Raw genomic sequence first — 12521 nt, forward strand, 5'->3', positions numbered from 1 at the left:
TGTATGCGGGGTGACGTCATTGTGCTGTGCGTGATGCAGTTGTTGGGTTATTGAAGAATTTAAATGCGTTTTTTCCCTCGTGTTCTATGTGCATTGATTCTGTTGTTTAGTCACAATTGAACACTGTGTAATCAATCACCGCTTTAATTTTATTTTTTATTTTTTCATATATCTTTTTTCGTCTCATTTTTTACCGTTTTACTTTTAATTTCTTTTTCTTTTTTTCCCCAGTTTTTTAAAATATATATTTCTGTATGGAGACAGATCCAGTGTTATTTTTTTCATCCAGCGTTTTTCGGAGGCAAGATAAGGACCAAACCTTTCAGGGATGCGGAAAGCTGTAACCAAGCCCTTTGTGTGTTTGTGCGTCTGTGTCTATTATAAAGTAAATGCTATTCTCACAGTCTTGAATGAATGCGTTATTTGTAGCCGCTTTGGGAACAGCGATCGATATTGAGAAACGTGCAGGTGCTGCGACCCGGGACGCCTCCTGGTGGTGGACTGCGGACAACGCGCGGACAACGGCTCGGGCGGAATCCGCACCGAGGTGCAGGCAATGGAGGTGGCTTTGGTTTTACCCGCAGTGTTGAACTCGAAGCCCTGATATCCCAAGGGGATGCTCTCGGGCCTAGCGCGGTCTCCATTAGTCGAGAAGCCGCGTTTCCTCGAGCCGGTCTGTCCGAGCTGCACGGTCTCGTCATCATTAAATCGTCACGCACCCAGATCGCTGTCTCTCCACCCATCGCTCGTACACACACCAAAAATGGCGGAGCTGCAGGCGCTCGTGCAAGTGGACATACCCACGATCCGTGCCGCGCTTATCGACTGTCATTTCAACCTCGGAAAGGTTGCGGATTACTGTGAACACAACTACCAGCAGGTGAGCGGCGGGCATTGCGGCCTCGGCCGGTACTAACCCCGCACGACCCAGGTGGACCCCCACCTACACCCACATTGGGAATGCCCTATTGACTACCTATAGTGTGCACGATGCCAAGTGTTATCGGGGAGTTGACGTTCCTGTGTGTGTGTGTGTATATATATATATATATACATATATATAATATATTCAACTGGCTGCACCGGTTTGTCAAAATATCGGTTGAAGCATATTTCACTCATGGTCTGGTTTTCAACAATTTCTGCTAGTTTTTAATGTGAGCCTTCCGTTAACGCCCTTTAAAAGGTAGTGATTGTGTGGTATGACGTCATCTTGAAAATTTAATTCAACACCATGATATGTCATGATATTTTGCATATTTTAAAAATTTTCAGTCTAATTTTCAAAAAAAAAATTCTGACAAATACATTTATTTTCCTTATTGATTGTTGCAACATCATGTGGTGTTGTATCAAATGGTGTTGCAATAATCAAACACCAGCTAGACCAGGTGGTGTGTGCTGGTCAGATCGATTAGTGGTATGCACACTCACCTCGAAGAAGCCTGGTGTTGGCTTAGCAGTTAGGGTGCAGGCTTGGGATCCTAGGATCCTGGGTTCGTTGGCTTAGCGGTTAGGGTGCCGGCTTGGGATGCTAGGATCCTGGGTTCGTTGGCTTAGCAGTTAGGGTGCCGGCTTGGGATGCTAGGATCCTGGGTTCGTTGGCTTAGCGGTCAGGGTGCCGGCTTGGGATCCTAGGATCCTGGGTTCGTTGGCTTAGCGGTTAGGGTGCCGGCTTGGGATGCTAGGACCCTGGGTTCGTTGGCTTAGCAGTTAGGGTGCAGGCTTGGGATCCTAGGATCCTGGGTTCGTTGGCTTAGCGGTTAGGGTGCCGGCTTGGGATGCTAGGATCCTGGGTTCGTTGGCTTAGCGGTTAGGGTGCCGGCTTGGGATGCTAGGATCCTGCGTTCGTTGGCTTAGCGGTCAGGGTGCCGGCTTGGGATCCTAGGATCCTGTGTTCGTTGGCTTAGCGGTTAGGGTGCCGGCTTGGGATGCTAGGACCCTGGGTTCGTTGGCTTAGTGGTTAGGGTGCCGGCTTGGGATGCTAGGATCCTGGGTTCGTTGGCTTAGCGGTTAGGGTGCCGGCTTGGGATCCTAGGATCCTGGGTTCGTTGGCTTAGCGGTTAGGGTGCCGGCTTGGGATGCTAGGATCCTGGGTTCGTTGGCTTAGCAGTTAGGGTGCGGCTTGGGATCCTAGGATCCTGGGTTCGTTGGCTTAGCGGTTCAGGTGCGGCTTGGGATCCTAGGATCCTGGGTTCGTTGGCTTAGCGGTTAGGGTGCCGGCTTGGGATGCTAGGATCCTGGGTTCGTTGGCTTAGCGGTTAGGGTGCCGGCTTGGGATGCTAGGATCCTGGGTTCGTTGGCTTCGCAGTTAGGGTGCGGCTTGGGATCCTAGGATCCTGGGTTCGTTGGCTTAGCGGTTCAGGTGCGGCTTGGGATCCTAGGATCCTGGGTTCGTTGGCTTAGCGGTTAGGGTGCGGCTTGGGATCCTAGGATCCTGGGTTCGTTGGCTTAGCAGTTAGGGTGCTGGCTTGGGATCCTATGATCCTGGGTTCGTTGGCTTAGCGGTTAGGGTGCCGGCTTGGGATCCTAGGATCCTGGGTTCGTTGGCTTAGCGGTTAGGGTGCAGGCTTGGGATCCTAGGATCCTGGGTTTGAATCCTGGTCGATCGCTGAATTAACACCAGGGGGGTTGACTCAACCTGTCATCCTTCTGAGGTCGGCAAATTGAGTACCAGCTCACTGGTATTTCCCCGTGTGTCGCAAAAGGCGACTAACAGGGTTGGCGGCAGGAAGAGCATCCGGCTGTAAAACATTGCTTCAAAAAAAGGACCACGGTGCCCAAAAAAGGCCAACCCCTGCTCTGCTTGAAAAATGGCCTCTCAAGATTGTTCTTTCTTCTACACTCACCTCTAAGCCACATTGGTGGTTCCACAAACAAATTTTTAAATTACTGCCATAAATACTGCTGGGAAGGCAATGGCAAACCTCCCAGTATAACCCTTCCTCAGGAAGCTACTTAGGCACCACCGAAGTTCTGTGATGGAGTACGGTACATCGGAGAGAGACCTGGTGGCCTAATGATTAGAAAGTCGACTCTGAGTGTGAATACCAAATATTATCATACCAAAGTCATACCAAAGACTTTTAAAATGTTAAGTGCTGCTTCCTTGCTTGATGCTCAGCATTTAAAAAGGATAGAGCACTGATAAACACTGTGATTGGTTCCTGGCAAATGACTGCACCAGTTTTCCTGGTATAGGAATATCAAAATATAAAATTATAATTATAAACGACACAACAAAAAGTGTGCCTGGGGTGCACAGGCTCTCTAGTGCAAGCTGAGTTTATATTAGAACCGGACTGCCACCGGACTTCCGGTGCGTATCAGCTGATCTACCGCCGGCTACTTGCCCAGCGAGCAGTTCTTTTTACAAGATACAAATAATTCACAGTTGTTTACGCTCAATTTAATTCAATCGAGTTAACACATTTTGCTAACAACGAACAAAGAGACTTAGGTGTTCTGGTTGATATAAGGTTATCCTTCAGCTTCCATGTTAGGAATACATATAAGAGAGCAAATGTTTGACGTGTAGTCGTCAAGAGGTCATTCTCAGTGGAAGGAAAGGGCTACTCCGACTTTACAAAACCATAGTAACACGAACATTGGAATAGCACATCTTCGTATGGTACCCTATGTACAAGAAGCATGAGGATCTACTTCAAAAGGTCCAACAGAGGACATCCAGACCTTCAGGATCGTTGAGGGAATCCACCACATTGAGGTTCGGAAATTCTCCGTGATTGGTGAAGAATCCAGAACTAGAGGGAAGACGTGACATGAAAATAATGGAACTACGTTGCACATCCCACCAATACAAACTGCTTTATCTGTCAGAAACGTCAACAAATGCAATGATACGTCATCAATACAAGTACCATCAACAAACACAACAACATGCATTTTAAGGCCATTTTCCCTGCTAGAGCGGGGGTTAGCCTTGCGGTCCCCATGACAATCTTCTCCATCTTGCCCTATTTTCTGCATCTCTCCTTGTTAACCCCCTTGCCCGCATTTCTTCTTCCACCATCTTTAGCCAAGTCTTTCTCGGTCTTCCCCGTCCTCTACTTCCTTCTACATTCATTTCCATCACTCTTCTCAACCAGTCACTTTCATCCTTCCTCAACACATGACCAAACCATCTCAACCTGTTCCTCTTCACAGCATCAATCACAGGCTCCATTCCCTTTCGCAATTCATCATTTGTCTTCCTCTCTCTCAACGAAACTCCGCACATCCATCGAACCATTCGCATTTCCACCCTTTCCAACCTTCGTTGCTGCTCTACGTTCATTACCCATGTCTCGCTCCCATAAATCATAACACTTCTCACACATGCAGCATACACCTTTCCCTTCAGCTTCAACGACACTCCCCTCATCAGCACACCACTCAGTTCCCGAAACTTCTTCTATGCACATCTCACTCCAGCAACCGTTTCCGAATCTGATCCACCTTCTCCATTCAGCATGTCTCCGAGGTAGCAAAATGTTTTCACACCTTCCAGCTTCACGCCATCTCCAGGATCCAACTCAACATTTCCCCCATCTGCAGCTCCCTCTGTGCACACCTTACATTTGAATGTAGCTGCCACACTGGTTAATGACCCTCTCAGACCACTACATTTTTGATGAACCCACTCAGCGCACATTGTACATTGAATGGAGTTCACTCCGACACCCTTCCTGCACACAGCACAGGGCCACTTCCCAGTTCTTTCCACCTCACCACATGCTTTACCACTTGCCATCACCTTCGTCTTTCCCATATTCACCTACAGACCTTTTGTCTCCATACATTCCTTCCACTTGTTTGTCTTTTCCTTCAGTCCATCCATACTTTCCGCAATCAACACCAGATCATCTGCATACAACAACTCCCACGGTAAACCCTCCTTTACGTTCTGAGCCAGCACCTCCATCACAGCTACAAATAGTAGTGGACTTAGTACCGACCCCTGATGCACTCCCACCTTCACCTCAAACTCACCACTGTTCCCGTCCTTCGTCCTTACAGCTGTGCGCGCTCTTTTGTACATTGCCATCACTACTCTGATCAACCATTCCTCCACTCCTAACTTCCTCATTGCCCATGTCAATACTTTGCGTGGAACCTTATCGAATGCTTTCTCCAGATCAACAAACCCAAGAAACAACTTCTTCCTCTTCTCCATGTAGTTCTGCAACTGCCTCACAACAAAAAGCACGTCTGTCGTTCCTCTTCCTGGCATAAATCCAAACTGCATTTCGTCGATCTTCACTTTCTTCGTTATCCTCCTCCAACACCCTTTCCAATACCTTCATTCCATGCTCCAATAACTTTATCGCTCGGTACGAGCCACACTCTAGAGGGTCACCTTTCCCCTTGTATAGAGGGACGAGGGTACTCAGTTCCCAATCCACTGGAATGCGGCCTTCTTTCACCACCAGATTACAGATCTCTGTCACTCTCTTCACACCCCAACTTCCTGCTGCCTTCAACATATCTCCCACAACTCCCGTCGGCCCTCCCGCTTTTCTACTCTTCATTGCTTTTATCGCTTCCTCAACTTCCTTGTCAGTTATCTTCTCTGCCGGTCCTAAAACTGGGTTACTCTCTATGTTGCCATCCCATTCATTCTCTGGATTCAACAGCATTTCCATATATCTCTTCCATCTTCCTTTAATTCCATCTGGGTCCACAACGATTTGTCCCACTTCATCCTTCAAGCAACTCACCCCCATCACATCACACCTCTCTTTCGCTATCTGCTTTGCAATCCTGAATACCGCTCTCTGATCCTCTTCCGAATCCAAGCGTTCTCCGAACATTTTCCTACATGCCTCCTGCGCCTTTGCTACCTCTTTCTTTGCAGCCTTCTTGGCTGCCTTATAACTTTCATGCTCTGCGTTTTCTGCCCACGTACCCTTCGCCTTCTGCCACTCCTTGAACTTTTTCCTCTTCTTGTCAATCCTCTTTCCAACTTCATCATCCCACCACCATGTTTCCGAGTGTCTCGGTGGTCCTTTTGTCCATCCACATACCTCACCAACGGCTCCAAACAGACTAGCTTTCATTGACATCCAACCACTTTCAAGCTCAACTCCATCACCCTCTACCCTACTCAGCCTCTCTTTTAATGCCTCCCTTACTGTCACCTCTTTCAACCTTCATTCTCGGTTGGTACTTCACCCGCCGAGGTCTCCTCGCACCTTTCACCCTTATGTCGCAGACAACCAAGTGGTGCTGTGAAACAGCCTCCTCCCCCGGGATCACCTCTGTGTCCCGGAGGTGCCCCCTATCTTGCCTACGCACCATCAGGTAGTCAACGGTTGTCGTCGACCCACCTGACGGGTATGTAACAAGCTTATTATCCTCTTTCTGGAACTGAGTATTACAAATCAGCTCCATCAGCAAACTCCAAAATCCTTTCACCTTCTCCATTTCTCACACCATATCCGTAATCCCCATGAACTCCCTCAAAACCATCCATACTCCTTCTCACATGTCCATTTAGGTCTCCTCCTACCACAACAACTTCCTCATCTTTCACGTTTTCCATCAGCTTCTCCATCGCACACCAGAACTTGTCCTTCTCTTCATCGCTCCGACCAACCTGCGGAGCATATCCCGAGATGACGTTCATGAAGAGCTTTCCAATCATCATTTTCACCATCATCAACCTCTCACTCACTCTAGTCACACTCACCACACTGTCTACAAACTCCTCAGAAAACAGGACACCAACACCATTCACGCCCTCCGGGCACCCTTGCCACACAAACTTGTATTTTTGTCCCTGCCTACCCTTCACCATTCTCACACCACTTCCCTTCCATCTCGTCTCTTGCACACAACATATGTCCACTCTTCTTCTGACCAATACTTCCACCACTTCTCCTGATCTCCCTGTCATTGTCCCTACATTCCATGTCCCAAACCTCAGAAACCGATCTCCACTTCGGGCTGTACCCTGTCCATATGTAGTTGTAATTGTCATGGTGCTCTTTTTGAGGCCATGTTTTTTTGGCCGGATGCCCTTCCTGATGCCAACCCTCTTAGTCGTCTCTTACGACACGCAGGGATACGGTGTACCTATTCTAATCCAGGGTACACACTGGGACAAGTACCATCAACCGGTTCAAATTCACACTCGGACTGACCGTCCACTGAAGTACAGGCCTTATCAACGAGATTTCAGTACAGGAACGAGGGACAAATAAACAAGGCTTCACATGTCGACATTCAGTAAATTTACTTGGTCAACAAAATGATTGTGATAAACCTATTTAGTTCAGGTTTTGTGATTCATTCCACTTCCTGGAAACGACAAGTGATTCAAGGGGAGAATAACATTGCTGCACTTTCATTCTTCAACTTAAATACAGGGAACATGCTCTGTTTTAATGCCCTTATGAACCCCATTTCCCAGAGACAAACAGATGCTGATCTACCTTCATCACCATCATCATCGTTTTACAGCAATTTCCATGTTTACATGTGTAAGCCATGATTCACCTAATGGCTGCTTCGCCAAAAGGCATATTTAAGGCATGTTTATTGTGGCCGGATGCTCTTCCTGATGCCACCACAGCATCGGCCATGGACGTAGCCTTGGCCTAAATAGACAAACCCTGCAAGGCAGCAGGGGGATCTGAAATCAGAGTTTCCTTCTCCTAGGTGGATTGCCTACCAAGGCTGAAGAGCGTCACCTACCCTGGTTGGATTGGTGAGTGTCACAACAAGTCCTCACAATGGAGTGCCATGCAGACTACACCTCTTGGGTACCAACCTACTCCGAGATCCTCCAGACATTTAGCCGGTGCCCTCAAAAAGCACTGTTACCATGGTGTACCACTAGGAGGTAGTCTGAAAGTCTTGGCAAGGTTAGAGACCATATGCACCTGAAGGACGGAGGGGTTTACACACTTGGCCTTCTTTTCGCTCGCAGAGCTATCCGGTGGCCGTGGCTAAAAGCAGCGAGTGGTAAACCACATCGCACCTTACTACAGCACTAGATGCGTACACCTGCCCTGTAAAAAACAAATAAACCCACAAGCACCACTAAAAACCAGAAGCACCTTACTCAGGTATTTCCTACTGTTCTAGTACTAAATCCAGAAATGTCGATAAATGAAGAGGAACGTGAAGCGTATGGGCTGCAAAATGAAAGGAATTCAAATTGCTCTTCACATTTGTTTTTGCAATCGAACACCAGGTGCAGATATGTTGAATTTTTTCTGCAGTGACTAGACCAGAGCTTCGCCTTTATCAAACGACTCGCCATTAATTGCAATCGGATCTCCGTTGAGAATGTTCTGAGCTTGTCTGTCACTTGTTTTGGCAGCACGATGGCGTGTAGACCTACGGTAAGTACCCTAAGTGAGTATTACAAATCACTGGACACCATATGGCCAGTGTTCATATTTTCTTACATGCTGCAGTGAGGTATCCTATAGTAAGGGTAAGTAAGGTATCCTACCCTCTCCCACAGATCTCCTGATGTCCCTGTTCTCTGCTGTTGTACTTGTGTGCTTCCCTCTCTCTCTCCCCATCGTGTCTCCCGCTCCCTTTATTGTATGTTTTGTTTTCTTTCCTGTTGTTGTTTTTGTTTGTGTTCGCTCTTACACGAGCCTCGATCTTGTATACAAAATTTTTTTTGTAAGGTATACATCCTGTAGATCACATCAAAGTTGTGGACGGATTTGGACGAAGCTTGGTGGACCGGTTGGGTGTCTGACATGACGATTCAATTCGATTTTGGTGAAGATCTGAACATGGATTCGGATATGAAAATTATTTAATTTTTTAAGTGATTCTGCACCATTGGGAGATCTGGCCAACAACGATACATAGCAGATATCTCAAAAGGTTATGGATGGATTTGGACGAAACTTGGTGGACCAGTTTGGTGTTTGACATGGAAGAATCGATTCAATTTTCGTGAAGATCTGAGTTTGTATTCGGATATGAGAATTATTTAATTTTTTAAGTGCTTCTGCACCATTGGGAGATCGGGCCAACAACGATACATAGCAGATATCTCAAAAGGTTATGGATGGATTTGGACGAAACTTGGTGGACCAGTTTGGTGTTTGACATGGAAGAGTCGATTCAATTTTCGTGAAGATCTGACTTTGTATTCAGATATGAGAATTATTTAATTTTTTAAGTGATTCTGCACCATTGGGAGATCGGGCCAAAAACGATACACAGCAGGATATCTCAAAAAGTTATGGATGGATTTGGACGAAACTTGGTGGACCAGTTGGGTGTTTGACAAGGAAGAATCGATTCAATTTTCGTGAAGATCTGAGTTTGTATTCGGATATGAGAATTATTTAATTTTTTAAGTGATTCTGCACCATTGGGAGATCGGGACAAAAACGATACATAGCAGATATCTCAAAAGGTTATGGATGTATTTGGACGAAACTTGGTGGACCAGTTGGGTGCTTGACAAGGAAGAATCGATTCAATTTTGATGAAGATCCGGATCTGGATCCAGCGAGTAGAATTTAAGTGATTCTTCACCATTGAGTGATATGGCCAACCAGGTGGAGGTATGCTCTCCACTGAGTGCCCTTCTAGTTTGTCAATGTGAATATTCTTTGAGGATATTCATTGATCAGTGATTATTGGGACAGTGTATAATGAAGATTTATAGACCCCTTTAAATTTAAAGTAATGTAATTTTAAGCAAAGTTAAATGAGTTGATATTGAAAGTTGTTTTTATTTTAAACTCAGATTTCATTGTTAGCTCCCCCCTCCAACCCCATGCTCCCATTTATTGTGTCCATGTATATAGCTGCTTAACCCAAACTAGAACGGCATTCGGTAGAGTGCATACCCCCACCGAAAGGCCGGATCTTCTCCAAAATCTAATATCTTCGTCCTTATCACACACCCAACATGTCCACCACATTTCGTCTGAATCCATCCATAACGTTTTGAGATATCCTACAAACAGACAGACAGGGGTGAAAACATAACATCCATCCCTTTTGGTGGTGGAGATAACAGTTACAAAGGGGATCTGTCGGTGTTGCCGAAACGAGAAATGCATCGACTTTGATTGATTTATTTTATTGCTCGCTAAAGTATCCGGGCATTGCCCGGCGAAATGCAATGAAATGCTTTAATTATTAAATTTGTGTTGTTGACAACAAATCACTACATCCTCAACATATGATCTTTACAATACATATTACTCGATCGCTCTCAGGAAAGAACCCAAGCAGTGCACAAGCCCAAGACCCGATCGAGACCTGGGGGCTAATTATCTGGTTTTATCTGGGGTCAATTTTTTAAAATCCCAACAGCCCTTAACCTTCCTCTGGATGAAAGAGGAGGCCATGCAAAGTTTGGTCGCACTAGTCCCTGCAGAGTCCGAATGCATAAACTAACAAACAAACTTTCTTCTTTATACATTAGATAGCAGAGTACCCACCCCCTGGGTGGATTGACTCCCTGGGTGGGTTGACTCCCTGGGTGGGTTGACTCCCTGGGTGGGTTGACCCCCTGGGTGGGTTGGCCCCCTGAGTGGGTTGACTCCCTGGGTGGGTTGGCCCCCTGGGTGGGTTGGCCCCCTGGGTGGGTTCACTCCCTGGGTGGGTTGGCCCCCTGGGTGGGTTGACTCCCTGGGTGGGTTGACTCCCTGGGTGGGTTGGCCCCCTGAGTGGGTTGACTCCCTGGGTGGGTTCACTCACCTAGGTGGGTTGACTCCCTGGGTGGGTTGGCCCCCTGGGCAGGTTGACCCCCTGGGTGGGTTCACTCCATGGGTGGGTTGACTCCCTGGGTGGGTTGGCCCCCTGGGTGGGTTGGCCCCCTGGGTGGGTTCACTCCCTGGGTGGGTTGGCCCCCTGGGTGGGTTGGCCTCCTGAGTGGGTTGACTCCCTGGGTGGGTTGACTCCCTGGGTGGGTTCACTCACCTAGGTGGGTTGACTCCCTGGGTGGGTTGGCCCCCTGGGCGGGTTGACCCCCTGGGTGGGTTCACTCCATGGGTGGGTTGGCCCCCTGGGTGGGTTCACTCCCTGGGTGGGTTGACTCCCTGGGTGGGTTGGCCCCCTGGGTGGGTTCACTCCCTGGGTGGGTTGACTCCCTGGGTGGGTTGGCCCCCTGGGTGGGTTGACTCCCTGGGTGGGTTGACTCCCTGGGTGGTTTGACTCCCTGGGTGGGTTTGACTCCCTGGGTGGGTTTGACTCCCTGGGTGGGTTTACAACCTGGGTGGGTTGACTCCCTGGGTGGGTTGCCCCCCTGGGTGGGTTGACTCCCTGGGTGAGTTGCCCCCCTGGGTGGGTTGACTCCCTGAGTGGGTTGACTCCCTGAGTGGGGTGACTCCCTGGGTGGGTTGACTCCCTGGGTGGGTTGACCCCCTGGGTGGGTTGGCCCCCTGGGTGGGTTGACTCCCTGAGTGGGTTGACTCCCTGGGTGGGTTGGCCCCCTGGGTGGGTTGACCCCCTGGGTGGGTTGACTCCCTGGGTGGGTTGACCTCCTGGGTGGGTTGCCTCCCTGGGTGGGTTGGCCCCCTGGGCGGGTTCACTCCCTGGGTGGGTTGGCCCCCTGGGCGGGTTCACTCCCTGGTCGGGTTGACTTCCTGGTTGGGTTGACCCCCTGGTTGGGTTGACCCCCTGGGTGGGTTGGCCCCCTGGGTGGGTTGACCTCCTGGGTGGGTTGACCTCCTGGGTGGGTTGGCCCCCTGGGTGGGTTCACTCCCTGGGTGGGTTGCCTCCCTGGGTGGGTTGACTCCCTGGGTGGGTTGGCCCCCTGGGTGGGTTGACCCCCTGGGTGCGTTGACTCCCTGGGTGCGTTGACTCCCTGGGTGGTTTGACTCCCTGGGTGGGTTTGACTCCCTGGGTGGGTTTACCCCCTGGGTGGGTTGACCCCCTGGGTGGGTTGCCCCCTTGGGTGCATTGACTCCCTGGTGGTTTGACTCCCTGGGTGGGTTTGACTCCCTGGGTGGGTTGACCCCCTGGGTGGGTTGACCCCCTGGGTGGGTTGCCCCCTTGGGTGCATTGACTCCCTGGTGGTTTGACTCCCTGGGTGGGTTTGACTCCCTGGGTGGGTTGCCCCCCTGGGTGGGTTGACTCCCTGGGTGGGTTGACCCCCTGGGTGGGTTGGCCCCCTGGGTGGATTGACTCCCTGGGTGGGTTGGCCCCCTGAGTGGGTTGACTCCCTGGGTGGGTTGTGCCCCTGGGTGGGTTGTGCCCCTGGGTGGGTTGACTCCCTGGGTGGGTTGCTCCCCTGGGTGGGTTGACTCTCTGGGTGGGTTGACTCCCTGGGTGGGTTGCTCCCCTGGGTGGGTTGACTCTCTGGGTGGGTTGCCCCCCTGGGTGGGTTGACTCCCTGGGTGGGTTGACCCCCTGGGTGGGTTGGCCCCCTGGGTGGATTGACTCCCTGGGTGGGTTGACTCCCTGGGTGGGTTGACTCCCTGGGTGGGTTGACTCCCTGGGTGGGTTGTGCCCCTGGGTGGGTTGTGCCCCTGGGTGGGTTGACTCCCTGGGTGGGTTGCTCCCCTGGGTGGGTTGACTCTCTGGGT

General features: G+C 49.7%; 1 protein-coding gene across 2 annotated transcripts in view; it reads left to right on the forward strand.

The window, feature by feature from the left end:
• Positions 1-568: 568 nt before the first annotated feature.
• Positions 569-12521, forward strand: part of LOC137438255 (abl interactor 1) — a 36129-nt gene continuing 24176 nt past the window's right edge. For both annotated transcript variants that reach the window (XM_068133355.2, XM_068133356.2), the window contains exon 1: positions 569-880. In XM_068133355.2, the coding sequence (XP_067989456.2) occupies positions 617-880 (264 nt within the window). In that variant the 5' untranslated portion in view covers positions 569-616. The remainder of the gene's footprint in view (positions 881-12521) is intronic.

Source organism: Myxine glutinosa, chromosome 12 (genome assembly GCF_964187855.1).
Source record: "Myxine glutinosa chromosome 12, kmMyxGlut1.1, whole genome shotgun sequence".
In the NCBI taxonomy this organism is placed as follows: Eukaryota; Metazoa; Chordata; class Myxini; order Myxiniformes; family Myxinidae; genus Myxine; species Myxine glutinosa.